This window comes from Amphibalanus amphitrite, unplaced genomic scaffold, assembly GCF_019059575.1.
Source record: "Amphibalanus amphitrite isolate SeventyFive unplaced genomic scaffold, NRLGWU_Aamphi_draft 001596F_arrow, whole genome shotgun sequence".
Lineage (NCBI taxonomy): Eukaryota > Metazoa > Arthropoda > Thecostraca > Balanomorpha > Balanidae > Amphibalanus > Amphibalanus amphitrite.
Window position 1 is genome coordinate 52687 of NW_024883089.1, and position 16119 is coordinate 68805.

At 44.7% G+C, this 16119-nt stretch overlaps 2 protein-coding genes across 2 annotated transcripts; both read right to left on the reverse strand.

Moving 5' to 3' along the window:
- Positions 1 to 3653: 3653 nt before the first annotated feature.
- Positions 3654 to 4655, reverse strand: LOC122374057 (apolipoprotein D-like). The gene is made up of 2 exons (XM_043352571.1): positions 4509 to 4655; positions 3654 to 4101 (listed from the first exon to the last, which is right to left on the reverse strand). Exons 1-2 carry the CDS (start codon positions 4650 to 4652, stop codon positions 3661 to 3663), a joined length of 585 nt encoding a protein of 194 aa, XP_043208506.1. The 5' UTR covers positions 4653 to 4655; the 3' UTR covers positions 3654 to 3660.
- Positions 4656 to 12995: 8340 nt separating this feature from the next.
- LOC122374058 (annexin A13-like) lies at positions 12996 to 14511 on the reverse strand. Its single transcript, XM_043352572.1, has one exon. It carries the CDS (start codon positions 14160 to 14162, stop codon positions 13122 to 13124), a length of 1041 nt encoding a protein of 346 aa, XP_043208507.1. The 5' UTR covers positions 14163 to 14511; the 3' UTR covers positions 12996 to 13121.
- Positions 14512 to 16119: the final 1608 nt, after the last annotated feature.

Genomic DNA, 16119 nt, shown 5'->3' on the forward strand with positions numbered 1-16119 from the left:
GGTATTATCGTTTTACATATTACATCACTCATCAGACTTTTAATCTACCCGTCAATGCCAAGACAATGTCTATTACCTTCGGCCGCTACATTTCAGTCGCCAAATAACTGGGTATCAAATATCAATGCGCTGTCTGTTAACGTCACACACGTCCTTTTCCCACGAAGCGGAAATAAGAAGCGAAACTCATAGCCCCAGCGGAACTATAAGTTACCCGTTTATATAGAAAACCTGTGTGCCGGTATGTAGGAAACCGTTATAAAGAAAAACAATAGGTTCGACGAGGGCTGCCCGCACTTTGTATCCTTGTTTGTATTCGTGTTTTAGGTGCTATTGTACTCGCTGTTGCCTGCTATTCCCTAAAATACACGAAAACCTCCGTCGTTTTTATCAGTTGTTTGAAGCGTGTTCAAATCAGTCCTATCACATTCCCCAATGTCTCTTTTTGAATACGATATGCCAATTTATCCCGCACCGTAGACTGTGTTTACAATTGCTTCACGTGCAAAGAGAGAAAATTATCAAATGTCGTTTAACTGATTTGTTAAACGTTTAGACGGTAGGTATATAGCTTGGTATAAAGGGCCTTGGTCTAGACGTTTAACAAACTGTTAAACGTCTATATAGTAGACATTTCGTCTATAGTGCGTTTTTTTTTTTACAGCACGAGGATTGCTAGCTGAATTGCTGAGAAAACTGGATAGCGCACATTGTATTGGAGTTAATGAATAATAATTTCCAAATAACTTTGAAACGCCGATAATATAGGTACCATTATGTATAAAGACGCCCTGCAATTTACTGATAAGTTCAGTTACCATTCCTGTTGTCTACCATTCTAAGTTGTCTATCCCTGTGGCTTTGTAAGCGTAGGCAAATAGGTACGAGCTGCAAGTCTGGGAAAATACATGTCAGGTAGAAATAATTTTGATGAATTTGATCGTCTGTGAAAACAATGCGCGCCAACTAGTTTTCTCAGTAATTCAGCCAGCAATTATCGTGCTGTGTTCAAAGAGACGTTTACGGTGAGGGTCGAACTCAGAAAAAAACGAACTATAGTCTGAAATATGTCGCATTTTGCCTACATAAAATGTATTTTTTACCTTTAACCGCCCGAAAGATACCGGCGGTACGGGATAAAATCATTAGACCGCTCGTAGGTAGAAAAACAATCTATTAAACGTCTCGCCTATCGGCTGGACGTACCGCCGATATGTTTCGGGCGCTTACAGGTAAAAAAAATACATTTTATATAAGAAATACGACATATTTCAGACTACACAAAATGTCTACTAGACAGTTTAACAGTTTGTAAATCGTCTAGACCAAGATTACTACAACATAAGGTTGGACAGATCGTGACGTCACGGGGGCTTGGTATATTTATATAGTATTCAACTAGACAGCCCTAGTTAAAACTATATGGAAACGAAAGCTTTTTCGTCATGTTTCAAATATCTGATTTTATGATAGTAACAACCGGAAATTCAAAATAGCATTTAATGCATCAGTTTTGATATTTGACGCAAACAGAGCATGTAAATGAGAACAAAACAATTTAGGATAATACTAGCTCAGGTATACTGGGATAAACTATAATTGCCAGATTTCCCCAAGTGGTGCAGCTGCGACATTCATATCCTGTAAAAATAAGCAATGCTTCATTTTAGGTGCTTTTATGTGTCTCTGTTGCAGAATTTATAAATTTGTTCAGCAATATTATAGCAGCATTCAGGATAAGTTCGAGGGGATCCGGAGTATTTACAAGCGCGAGCGTGCACTTAATTTTTATTGTTAGCAGCACGGTTCAGATCAGCCTTGTCACTTAGGGAGGTACCTACTTTTCTCATATTATCTCGATTGCTCGAACAGCGCAAACAACAATAAAGTCATTGTGATTAATATGTAATATCCGTAGAAGGTAACCATTTTATTTTGATAAAACGCATTAAATCAAATACATGACGCTTAAAAGTCTCGCACAAACGCAGGCAGCAAGGCAAGGAAGCAGTTTTCTTTTGTGAAGTGGAAAGAAAACAGAAGAAAAAAGAAGTCAGTCAATCTTATTTTAAACCCAGCAATATACCCAGCTTCGGGAAACTGTCGGAAGTCGTGGAAGGTGACGCTCAAGATTATTGAAGATAGTGCCGCTAACTGCAGACATGTGCATGGATCCAAGAAAATGGATCTGGGATCTGATCCCACGGATCCTGATCTCGGATCCGACGGGATCATAGGTCCAGCTCTTTAATTCATGGAGAGATTCGTTGGGATCATCGATCCGAGTCCAATTTTTTGTTTGAGATCCAGTGAGATCATAGATCCTCATTTGTTTTTTGTCAACATAGAAATCCCAAAAATCACTTGTTGGAACTCACAAATGTTCTGATTTAATGATTTTATGAGATTGCATGTCATAATCCATAGTTTTGTGGCACTTGTTGACATAGAAACACTTGGAAACCTGGTTTCAAACGTTGTGCATGGCGGGATCCACTCAGATCCATGTTCTTAGTTTTTCGTCAGATCCTATGAGATCATAGATCCAGGGTAATTTTTTTCACACAGGATCCGGTGGGATCATAGATCATGGCCTGCAGTTTTCCTCAAGATCCACTGGGATCATAGATCCATCACTCGGATCCATGCACATGTCTACCGCTAAGCTTGCGAGTAATTCTAGTACCTCAGCGAGATCCTCTTCGTTCTAGCTGTAATTTGCTACGCATCGGGAGCCACCCACCGAGGTATACATAGAAATAAGAAAAGGACACACCACGAGCGTTTCCAGGATTGACTGGAAGACTTACTGGAGCCGAATACACAAAAGACAAAAGACTCCTTTGATTTTTGGTCCAAAGGAGTCTTATTCTTAGGCAAGGTCAATTGGCGTGACCGAGTGACCTGACCTTGAGCGACTCGGGGTCGGGTTATTGTGATTGGCTTGATGTCGTTGTGTTATTAAATGTCCAATTTAGCCGATCTAAAAAAAACAAATAAAATGAATCAAACAAAAAAAAAATGCCAGAAGCAAAAACCGATAAATCGAGCCCAAAAGCGAAAGAGTCCGAAGAAAAAATATTCAAAAGTCTTCAATGGAGCCGGAAATTTTGCGATTGGTTGCTGACGGACTTGCTGACGAAACGTCGTCCGTCGATCGTTTGCGAGAGGTGTCCCCTCCACTTCCGGTTGCTAGGGACTCTTGGTTGCTATGGCTTACGTCACCAGGGCTTGAACTCCTTTGCCAGATAAGATTTGGTGGGGGCTGGTCTAGACGTTTAACAAATCAGTTAAACAACATCTGATAATTTTCTCTCTTTGCACGTGAAGCAATTGTAAACACTGTCTACGGTGCGGGATAATATCTATAATATACTATCTCGTGACACATCAGACAATGCTCTTTAGCGATAAGTTAACATATATTTATGACATTACAATTGCGTTAAAACCAGAAGGCAAGTAATATGCTGCGTCACATGGTTGTTAGTCATCCGCGTGCTAATCGATCTAAAAAAAACCTTTCTTTTCCGTCCGACACTCATCCATCCCCACCCACCCTCCACAGTCCACTCCTAGGTCCTTTTTCGTAGAGCATAGTTGAGAAGATGGCGTCGACGCCCATTCGCCGCCCCTTCCTTCCTCTACATCAGGTACAGCTCAGAAGAGGCTGCCGCAGTCCTGCGGCGTCACCGACAGCTGGCTGATGTCAGAGCCGGCGTCAGCCAGGATCCGAGTGTACTCGTCCTGCACCGCCTGGTCCATGGTGGGCTCACGCGACAGGAACCAGGCGTTCTCGAGAATGATGTCCCCCAGCGGTGTGCAGGTGTAGACCAGCGCCGAGGCGCTGTAGTCGGTGCGGATCACGTTGTAGGAGCCCTGGAAGCCCTCGTCGAAGAGCACGCTGAGCTCGGCGGGATGCGCCGGGTCCTCGGCGCGCGCTGTACCCGTGATGGAGTCGATAACGCCGTCCGGCTTCCTGCCGCGGTTCTCCAGGCGCACAGAGCCGTCGGCCTGGAGGGTGTAGTTGGTCTGGACGCAGGTCTCGCCCACCTCGCCGATCAGAGGGTACCGCTGGATCTCGTACCAGTGACCCGCGTACTGCAAACATGACAGAGAGGCACACCCAACCGTCAGAACGGCGCGTTGCAACCTATCGTCGAAACAGTGGCCTAACTACAACTCATGTTAATGCAGCTGCGTTGCTTGTCTCATTGATAGTTGGCATAACTGCTTCCGGCAAGACTATCGTCAGACGTCGGTTATTGGTTAGCAAACGTCACGGCACATTTGTATCCCTCTCTTCCCCGATTCTTTATCTCCGCCTTCAGATTCAGATACTACAGAAATCTGGTTTGGGAAGGCCTTTCCACTTAAGAATAAAGCCAGTCATTCGGTCATGTTTACAAACCTGCACACCCTCACAAATCGAAACTAAACTGCAAGAACCATTGATGCTCATCCGATTCAATACACTTGGTCCCAGCTGCTGAGGAAGCTCTGCTCACCTGCGCTGCTTCGAACACCTCCAGGGAGGGGATGTCGGGACAGGCGGCCATCCCGGAGGCCACCAGGCCGCAGACGGTCAGCAGGGTGGACAGCATGGTGAACGTGAACCTGTCAGAACTGACGTGAGGAGTGCATACAATCATACAAGGAGTGCATGCAAGCGGTGACACGCACCTTTATAGGCACTCCGTGTCACGCCCAGACGCCAGATACGGGATTATATAAGGTGTTACAGATATCGCTGGGAAAGTTCACGGACGGCCACATCTGTACAGGAAATCAGTGTGTCGTTACTGAAGTTAAACACAGCGACGTGTCCCCATGCCATTCGAAATAGTACAAATCACAAACTGATTCGTGTTTTTTTTTTTCGTCGGTTAAGCGCTTAACTTTCAGCGTACATCGATAATGATCATTTCTTTGGCAATCCAAATTGAGGTCGGACAGCATTATACGGGATTTACCTATTTTGGTGAACTTAATTCGCGAGAAATTACCTTAACGAAAAGGTCTACCGTTTAGGTACCAGTGTAGGAAAATTGATTTTATCCGAGTCATGATTTCATACCTTCAAGACACTGTGATCCAACCTACGCGAATTATAGTTTGCGTCGCAATTTTCCTTTGTGCGGCGTTTCGTCGGTTTGGACTTCTTGGACGACAGCGCGACACCATTCAGCCCATTGACCTCTCCATTAGCCGTGATTTGCTCGATATTTTGAGTTCTCAGGTCTGTACCGGCAAGCGGGCCGTACCACAATGGACGCATTATTCAAATTTCACTTCAAAGACTGTGTGGAGCGACGGTGTCGGGACAGGCGGCGTTTGTCGTGGAATCCGATCCCAGAGGACTGTCTGGCCGCAAATACCTGTCGGTCCTGTGTGCGGGTCGCCTAACAGACGCCCATGCAGCCCTCCTCAGCCGGATGTGCCGTCCGGTGCAGTCGCTGGTGCGTTTGTGCGAGTCCTCCACCCCCGGCCCCCGCACTGCTCGTCCCCGTGCGAATAGATTAGTCGGATATCACAACACGAGGCAGCAGCGGCGTATATTTTGCCACGCACCGACATACCTTTACATATAATAGGTACAAGTAGGTACATATAACGCGGCCAACACCATTGAGGAAAAAAAAAACACGGAACAAATAGTGCATGGACGCGTTTCGATTATTAAATCTTCATCAGCATGACATAATCACAGAGAAAACAAGATATAGCACACAAACATTCGAGCTCGTCACAGTGCAATCGTCTTGATTTTAAAAATTCATGCATATGACATATTCACTACTAATCCACCTGTAGGAGAATATCCACGAAAAAATGATAGCAAAATAGATCACTGACATACATATGACACATGGATAACAACAAATTTATACAGAACGATCATGAACAAGTAGGTACTTATACAAACTAATGACGCGTCTTCTTTAAACTATACATCGCCGCTGGTTTTGCCCATTTCATCGAACCCACCCTAATATTAATCGTTTCGTTCATTGCTATAAATGCCGCCTCTGTCGCCTTCCGATTGTCTTTGTTTTTACATAATGCTATAATTTCCGCCCCGCCCCATCTTGGTAAATGATGTGTTTTCTGAGCATGAATTACTACCGCGCTATGTTCTGCGTTGTTTCGCATGTCCCGCTTATGTTCCTTTAATCTAACGTCTAAGCCCCTCCCGGTTTCCCCTATATATGATTTGTCACAAGAACCACAAGGAATCTTATACACTAAACTTTTTTCTTCTCCATTTCTTTTTTGTGTGGTTTTTCAGTATATCCCCTACCTTTGTTCCCGAAGAGAAAGCTATTTTAAATCCAGTCATTTCAATCTGTTTCGCTATCATCTCGGCTGGTTTCGAATTGGGAAGTGTTATATATCGTTCGGTTTTCTTCGTCTTTGTTGTCGCGCTTCGCTTTCGAATATTGACAGCTTTTCTTTTCAAGTTGACTAGAAATCCTTTGGGGTACTTTAATTTCGTGAATGATGCCATGATGTGCTGAATCTCTTCATCTATAAACTCTTCACTACAAATGCGATACGCTCTAAGGAAAAACCCCAACACTATCCCACTTTTAACCCGATCATTGTGTCCAGAATAGAAATGTACGTACGACTCTTTGTTTGTAGGCTTTCGATACACTTTAAATTTTGGCTGACTCCCACGCATGATCACAGTATCAAGAAATGCAATCGTCCCGTTGCTTTCTTTCTCAAGTGTAAACTGAATCTTTTCCTCTACCGAGTTAAGTCTATCAAGTTTGTCCTCTAAGTTCGTTTCTTTTGGCACTACTACGAGAATATCGTCAACATAACGCAACCAAATTACGTTACTGCCCATGATGCCCTGATAATGGTGCTTTTCGAGCCACTCCATGTACAAACATGCCGCCACCGGACTCAGTGGTGACCCCATGGCTAGTCCCCTATGTTGACTATACTCATCAGACTGAAATTGAAATCCCCCAAAGTTAAGGCACATTGCAAGTAATTTCAAATAGTCATCTTTTGGCACAGGTAACTGTTCGGAGTCCATATTCGCTACTACAGATTTGGTGGTGGCGTGGCTACAAACATGCCAGTGGCGGCATGTTTGTACATGGAGTGGCTCGAAAAGCACCATTATCAGGGCATCATGGGCAGTAACGTAATTTGGTTGCGTTATGTTGACGATATTCTCGTAGTAGTGCCAAAAGAAACGAACTTAGAGGACAAACTTGATAGACTTAACTCGGTAGAGGAAAAGATTCAGTTTACACTTGAGAAAGAAAGCAACGGGACGATTGCATTTCTTGATACTGTGATCATGCGTGGGAGTCAGCCAAAATTTAAAGTGTATCGAAAGCCTACAAACAAAGAGTCGTACGTACATTTCTATTCTGGACACAATGATCGGGTTAAAAGTGGGATAGTGTTGGGGTTTTTCCTTAGAGCGTATCGCATTTGTAGTGAAGAGTTTATAGATGAAGAGATTCAGCACATCATGGCATCATTCACGAAATTAAAGTACCCCAAAGGATTTCTAGTCAACTTGAAAAGAAAAGCTGTCAATATTCGAAAGCGAAGCGCGACAACAAAGACGAAGAAAACCGAACGATATATAACACTTCCCAATTCGAAACCAGCCGAGATGATAGCGAAACAGATTGAAATGACTGGATTTAAAATAGCTTTCTCTTCGGGAACAAAGGTAGGGGATATACTGAAAAACCACACAAAAAGAAATGGAGAAGAAAAAAGTTTAGTGTATAAGATTCCTTGTGGTTCTTGTGACAAATCATATATAGGGGAAACCGGGAGGGGCTTAGACGTTAGATTAAAGGAACATAAGCGGGACATGCGAAACAACGCAGAACATAGCGCGGTAGTAATTCATGCTCAGAAAACACATCATTTACCAAGATGGGGCGGGGCGGAAATTATAGCATTATGTAAAAACAAAGACAATCGGAAGGCGACAGAGGCGGCATTTATAGCAATGAACGAAACGATTAATATTAGGGTGGGTTCGATGAAATGGGCAAAACCAGCGGCGATGTATAGTTTAAAGAAGACGCGTCATTAGTTTGTATAAGTACCTACTTGTTCATGATCGTTCTGTATAAATTTGTTGTTATCCATGTGTCATATGTATGTCAGTGATCTATTTTGCTATCATTTTTTCGTGGATATTCTCCTACAGGTGGATTAGTAGTGAATATGTCATATGCATGAATTTTTAAAATCAAGACGATTGCACTGTGACGAGCTCGAATGTTTGTGTGCTATATCTTGTTTTCTCTGTGATTATGTCATGCTGATGAAGATTTAATAATCGAAACGTGTCCATGCACTATTTGTTCCGTGTTTTTCTACTTGTCTCTATCAATATACCATTGAGGAAAGGCCACTCGCAGCTGGCCTGTCATTGATCCAGCATGGGATGGTGGATCATGCATGGTTCGCGGAATGCTTCTTAGCTGTGTCCTAAGTGGCGATTTGCTCCCCTCCTGGAGAAAATAGAGGAAAGATCAGCAACAAATAGTCTAAGCCGACCGGTATCAGCTACGAGTAATGGTGAAAAGCCGCCAAGGCGTGCGATGTGGAACATTACACGCATGATGCGATGAAAGAAAGCGCGCAACTTTCCTGAAGGTAGATCATAGCCAATAGCCATGGGTGGAGTGCAAAATACTGTGTCAAACGCACAGTGCGAACTACGCAGCTTTTGTTTGTTTTGTGTCTTATCCTGGTGTTTAGTTTGAATTGCTAAGCTAAACGTGTGTTTGTATGATTATCATAATTCAGGGATAACAAATTCGAATGTTCACAGAGGCATACGATATGAATTGTGGCTCGCTGCGCTGTCCAAGTGGTTCCTTATTCATTCATTCATCCATCCATCCATTCATTCATTCATTCATTCATTCATTCATTCATGAATGAATGAATGAATGAATGAATGAATGAAAGAACACGTAGAGCGCAGTGACGTGACGTGTGTGTGTGTCTGTGTCGACGCAGAGGTCAGGGTCGGGGTCTTAGGCTGAGGTCGAGATCGAGGACATCGCGCTGCTCAATGGACGTCTGTGATCTCGTATTAATTAGGTACGTAGTTATTCTTATTCATGCATTTGTATTACGAGTATAACAGAGATGCAGCATTTATAACCGACATAAAATACAGCCCATCTGAATGTATATGCATTGCAATTTTGTGGCGTCTCTCAGCTCTATCGTGTCTGCCAGCAATAGCACGCCCATATTTTTGCAGCAAGAGCAGTTTTGAATCGTTCAGTTACTATTATCAATGTCACGGCAATGAATAAAATATGAGATTTATGATTATGTGTGTGCGTGCGTGCTATTTTTTAGGTTATTCAAGCCGGCAAAATATGAAGGTCGAGGACGTTTATGTCAACAGTTCCTGGAATTGGCGCGCCATAACGCATTGCATTTGCCAATCCTATACGTATTTAAAGGTGCACGCCAGTTGGCGTTTTGTGATACCTGTATGCGTAAATCATCGGTGGATAAATATACCCATCCACGGATGATTTACATATTTATCCTGTATATACCTATAGGTACAGGAAACAGTGTCTTGTATGTACATCTGGCTAATTCCTTATCCGAAAGTAATTCTGCAGTCGAAGTGACCTACAGGTCAGGTCATTGACAAATCAGTGCGCACATTCTCGTACAGCCTTATGAAGCATATAAGGACAGAAAATATGCTTGGTCTGTCAGGTGCCTTATGCATTGCGCTCACGATACACACACTAGGGGAGTCAACGGCGGTTTCTGATGCCTCACACAAAGATAAGGGACGAAAAGATCTGCCCTTTGCCCACTGACAACGGGCCGGCAAAAGCTGGCAATTGGTCCACGTGATTTTCAGAAGGCAACGTTCCTGTTTTGGCAGAGCACATTCTTGGTATTACTATCATATTGATAAGCTTTGATAGCGACTGTCACGCCGTCCATACATATCGACTGGGCTCGATGACTTTTAATCGCTGACCCACCACCTTACAACACTATGCACTAATAACGCTGCATTTCTGACAAGGTCTGCTGTAGGATGATGGTCCATTTGTAAATCAACCCGCCAGGTGTGCGCGCCAGCGCTGCTGAGGCCAGCTGAAGTATGGCTTACAGCGAACGAGTGGACGGGGTCACCTGTCATATCATTGCCAATGCATGCCAATTCCATCATTGCAGTGCTGCAACGTGTAATTATTGTTATTGTTTGATTGTTTTTGCTATTCAGCGTGTTTCCACAGTCTGATGAAATCTGGTCACTTGTGACCAATAAATGAAGCTTGTAATAATACTTTGTGCTTCTTGATTTGACAATGCTTTTCGAATGCCCTCTTGTGCTATGCAAGAATTACCTGTTTGTTATGCTGGCTGAAAGGTGCCTATAGGTAATATTACCTATAGGCACCTTTCTATAGGCTTTCTACGTGCCTATAGGTAATATTACCTATAGGCACGTCGTCTATTTAGACGACGACGTGGTGGTAACGACAAACATGATTGAATGATGCACTGGTACACTCGTAGGCATAAAGGCTGATGATAGGCTTTTTGTGGAAATTTTAATTGAAAACTTTCTTTACAATCGTGATCCTATTATACCTATATAACAAGACTGTTTTTTATAAATTTAGTCCGAACCTTTTGATAGGAAGGATTCACAAGGACAGAGCCACCGCTAAGCGAAACTTGTTGCGGTGACCCTGCCCTCTACCCTCCGATCGCGCAATTTCAGTTCTATGGCAGAATTTAGGGTCCAAAGTTTAACGTGCGCACATAGCCGCGCACGGCCGGTCCCCTCACTGACTTCGCCTGGCTACGGCCTGCCTCCAACCGCAACCATACCTGTCAGGAGACCCATGGATCGAGCGCCAGTCGCGCTTCGAACCCGGACTGTTGTAACCGGGAACGCGTGCTCTCACCACGCGGAGTCCAACGCTCTACCAACTGAGCTACGGGACCGGCCTGATAAGCCTGATGATTGCATTGCCGTCAAGGCCACCGCTGCGTGAATATTTTCCGCGCAACTTTATGATGAATATTGCATTTTTTAACCCTCGCCCGCACATGGGGGGGGGGGGGTGGTTGCCACCCCCCCAGGTAGTCTTTCCGCTCTGCACTCAACATTTTTAGAGCTAGAAGGCTGATTTTTCGTATAGCTGCTCGTCTATCCTTTCTTGATGTCCACTGAAAATTTCAAGTTTCTGTAATTTTTGGTTTCGGAGATATGACCTTGTTTTTCAGGTCACGTCATGACCCAAATGGCCAATTCTCAACATCTTTCGCTTGTCATGGGCCTTGTGAGCTTTTGACACCCTGATTTCGGCCTTTTTTGCCAGTCTTACCTCCCACCTATCATGGAACATGTTGTTCGACGATGTACAGGGGTCAAGGTCAGGGTCAAGGTCAACCTAGGTCATCTAAGATAATTGCGTTTTAGGCAAGCTGAATTTACTTTTTGTGAAGTTTTTTGACTGCATTTTTGGTAAAAGCTTCTCAGATCATGATTTCATGTAATATGGACCCAAAAACAATCGGTGCACACATCAGTATACACACAGACACGCACAGACATACAAACACATATAATTGACCTTGACCTAACTTGACCTGAAATGACCTCAGCAGCAAAATTCTGGTCGGGTAGTGTGGCAATGAGGTTCTAGCTGGCTTGGCACCAGAAAACAGCATCGTCATCGGTATTTGATAAGCAGCGCACTTGATATCCAACGGTGACCCAAAACAGCAATATTTTTTTGTTTGACCTGACCTGGAAGGTCAATGACTGACCTGAGAAGGTAAAACTGGGTATCATTGGATTTGTCTCTTCCCAAAAAATCTTTTTGGTCTTTACTGCTAAGCTCTATCTCCAACAGGAACGAAATGGCGCGGGGGGGGGGTGGCAACCACCCCCCCCCCCCATGTGCGTTCTAGGATGGGAAAATAGCATGTGCGGGCGAGGGTTAAAGCCAGTTTCACTGGAAATGTAATATTCATTTTATTTATCAACGCGGTACGGTGTAACATGAAATAGCGCTATGGATTGTAAATACTGTCTTCATTATTTCGAGGTGACAAGAAAGTATGCATAGGTTTCATTAATTTCTTAATTAATTTTATTTCAGTGGTTATACAGAAACATCGGCAATAAACATTTAACACCAATATGGTTATGAATGCATATATATGTTTGCACACACAACAACAGTGGCAGGATATAACAACAACATGTAATATATGAATAATCACTTATCACGATTGACACCAAGTACTCCGTAGTTCGCACTACTAAACCACACAGTACACCCTACACATGATTGGTATGCATACCTAATAGTGTTGCATTAAACCGTGCAAACATCGCAAAGTTATGTGTATTCCAATAAAGGGATGCAGCAATTGTTGACTAAACACCCACTAGGTTACTAAAGCTAGCATCTGAACCCATGCTCTTTGAAACAGAAAACTCCGATGAGAAAGCAGACATGACTTGAATCACAACCACATTCTCACAATAAGTAATGTGGCGTTGGCGTATGACATTCACATGGGCCATGGCTACATAGGGCGAATGGGTTTGAGGCGTTATTATGGAGGCGCGTTTATTTTTTAGGCTTTAAAACAACGAAGATTCTATTCGCTTTTTTACTTTTCTCACATTATCACCCATGCGTGCTGGAAATCGACACAGCTTTACTGTGATAAACGAGATTACCATTAAAATTAGCCTGTTCTTTGCCTATCTTGCTAAATTCATCTGAATAGTTGCAAAGATGTACAGTCCACAGCAGAAGTAATGTGTGGTTTCAGTCATGGGTATGTTCTGCTTCTGAAGCCTAGGAACGATCAGCCAGACTGCAACGATACTTTAAATGTAGCTTACATGTATCTTCACCCTTGCAGCTACAACTTTATCTTATTGACGTCTTCTTTTCAATCAGTCCGCATTTAAGAATCGTCGGTCAAAGCCATCGTTGAGATTGGTAAAACCACACATTACTTTAGCGGTGGGCTGTACAACGTGTTTCACGCTCTTGCTTGAATAAATAAGAGCCGTTCAGTTTTGTCTTTGTTTTATTTGCCATCTAGGCCCAAGACTTGATGATCGCCAACAGGCACTTGCGGTAGTCACCCGAAGTGTCATCAGCCACCGCCGCCGCCAGGCTCTTTCCGTAGTTGAGCTGGTACTTCTCCTTGACATTCTCCAGATCGATCTCGGACCGCGATACCAGGATCCTAATGAGGGCTCCGTCATCGGTGCCCAGGCCGCGCATCGCCCGGTACAGCTTCTCGGCAAAGTAGGCCGGCTGGTCAGAGATGCACTGCACCATCGTCAGCAGGCCGGTCTTCATGTCGCCGCTGAACTCGGACCGGATCGCCTTCTCGATGCTGTTGGCCTTGGCGCTCACCTGCGGATAGATCTCGAACACCCTGCGCAACAGCGCGCAGCCCGTCTCGCAGAAGATGCGCACGAACACGGCGGCGTCCTTGCCGCGTCGCGCCTCTCCGGCCGCGTGCAGCTCGACGGCCAGTTCGCGGGCGCGGTTTTCGCCCACCAGCTCGTCTTCGTTACGACCCAGCTGGACGAGCCCGAGGATCAGCTGCCTGAAGTCGCCGCTCAGCTCCGATCGAAGCTCGGCCTCCAGAGAGCGGCCGTGCATTCTCTGGTAGGCCTTGACCACGTTCTGTACCTCTGCCTGCGAACGGCCGCAGAAGATCTCGATGAGAGTTTTCTCGTCCGTGCCCAGACCCTTCATGGCTCGGCGTGTCCAGCTGGCCAGGAACTGGTTCTCCCACTGCATGAGGGCCAGCAGGGTGGCCTGCAGATTCGCAGAGGTCTCACGCCGCAGCGCGGCATCGAGGTTCTCATCAAACTGGACATTATATACGTCCTCGAGGTACTTTCTCTCTTCGACGGTGTATTTGGTGAGGATGCTGATCACGACGGCCATGTTAACGGGTTTCTGCAGTGCGCGATGCAGCTTCTTGGCCTGGCCGGTGGCTGCTTCCTCGTCAAAGTCCTTGTGTGGCTTGATAGTCCCACGTGGCGTTGTGATAAGCGGCTTGGCATTGTTTGAGCTCCTTTGTTTGACTTTGCTACGTCCAGGCATTGTGCCTTCAGACATTGACACAATGGAGAAAGTAATTGGTTTCTAATGGACAGTCATATGCCCTGAGTGCATCTGTAACACTTAATGATAATATTTTGTAGTCATGGTGTTGAATGCTAAATTATTGGCTCAGTTTCAGCACATCAAGGGGTTGCAGGACCACAAAAACAGCCAGCCACGTTTTTACGTAAGTCAATGCTGCTCTCCTTCACACCAGTGACAAAATATCTCGGTGATAATTGGTTGGCACGAACACCACTGTATATCCTTTTCGCACCAGTGCTACGCTGTATGCTGCTCGATGTCACCGGTCACCAACTAATGTCACTGGGAACCCCGTCACTCAAAACTGGAAGACTCGGACTGTGCGCACACGCTCGGCAGCACAGGTAACCGATGCACTGACCCAGGCGTCGGCCTTAGCCCTGGCTCCCAAGTCCCAATCAACGTCTGTTGTTAGCAACATGGGCTGCCCATCCCCACACCCTCCCCTGACCCCTAACACAGCTGAACCGGACCAGCAGCCGCCCGGAAACACATTAGGCAACGATAGCGTGTGCGAAGGCCAGTGCAGGAATGGGCGTAATAGTTGAATCACTATAGCCAGCCCGTGCATGTATGCATGGATAATTATTGAAATGCAACAATGACCGGCCTACAACCGTTTATCGTAAAAACGTTAATAAATCGTACGTATTGTTAAATAAAATTGCACCCATGGATGGCTCCACGTATCGCTATATTCCCATCCTCAAAAGTAGGTACAACAAAATGAAACAAATAAAACAATAATAAAACAAATACAACAACTTTACTTCAATTAAAATTACAACATAACAATTGCAATTACAACAAGTACAATATCCTAGAACAACAAAAGTTATGTCATTTTTTGTAGGGGCTCTTGAGGAAGCAAAGATGGCGATAAACAACAGCGGCTCCCACAAGTCCCTTCGTCAACCGGCTAGTTAATCATTTTTCCATCAACATCAACATTTTAACGGAGCCATTGTTGTACGAAGGTCATTATACAAGGATAATAATAATACTAAAAATAGGAAGTGCCTTTTGTTATCTACCTTTTGTTATCAAGTTGATCGGGGTACGAATATAGGCCTAGTTGGTTGAATTTGCTTGAGTTTTACTTACGGCGACGTTTTAAGAACAATGGAGTTTTTGTATCATCTTGAATAAGGCATAGCATACCTAATTGGAATTTCTTGTGACATTTACAGTGCATAGTCATTTTATAAATAAGTACATAGGTTTCTTTGAAGTGGCGAAATACGTATATAATTATTTACCTACTAGCCCACTGGTAAACAAAAAGAACATTACTATAATCACCTGAAGAAACGCAACACATTTCGAACTTCCTGCCATTTTTATTTCACTTATTGCACTTCTGCCCGACGCTATACGTTTCTTCGCGTATGTTCATCGAGCGTCAGGTGTTTGTCAGTGTAACTTCATCAGTAATAACAGGTTTGAAGTCGCTAAGGCTCGGGCCTTGTCCAAGCCTTGTCTGCACTCAGTTATTCCGAAGGTTGCGTTACAAACTGCTCGCCACTAATGCGTTTCGTCCAGCGTACCGATTGGTGGCACGCTTCCCTATGTAACCGGCCGAAAAGGTGCTCGCTCTGTGCGATCGATAGGGGGCGCCCAGCGGCGTTCCCTGCTGGTGCACTTTCACGGTCGCGGTTGAAGAGGTATCGCTCACTGTTGCCGCACACGCCAATCACGACAGGGGTCAATGTATGTATGTAGTATGTACAGAGACATGTCACGGAATAGCGGGGCGGGTGCCGCTGGCGGGCTCCCAGTCGAATCAATGGCATTGCTTGGAGACGGTGACACCACACACAGCTGCGGCCGGGCCCCAAACACTGAAACGAAACTGATCGGGGCCGCTGCTGTCTGCCTACACCCCTGTGGCGCTCATCGTTGTGGCACCACCTCTGCATGTAGCTTT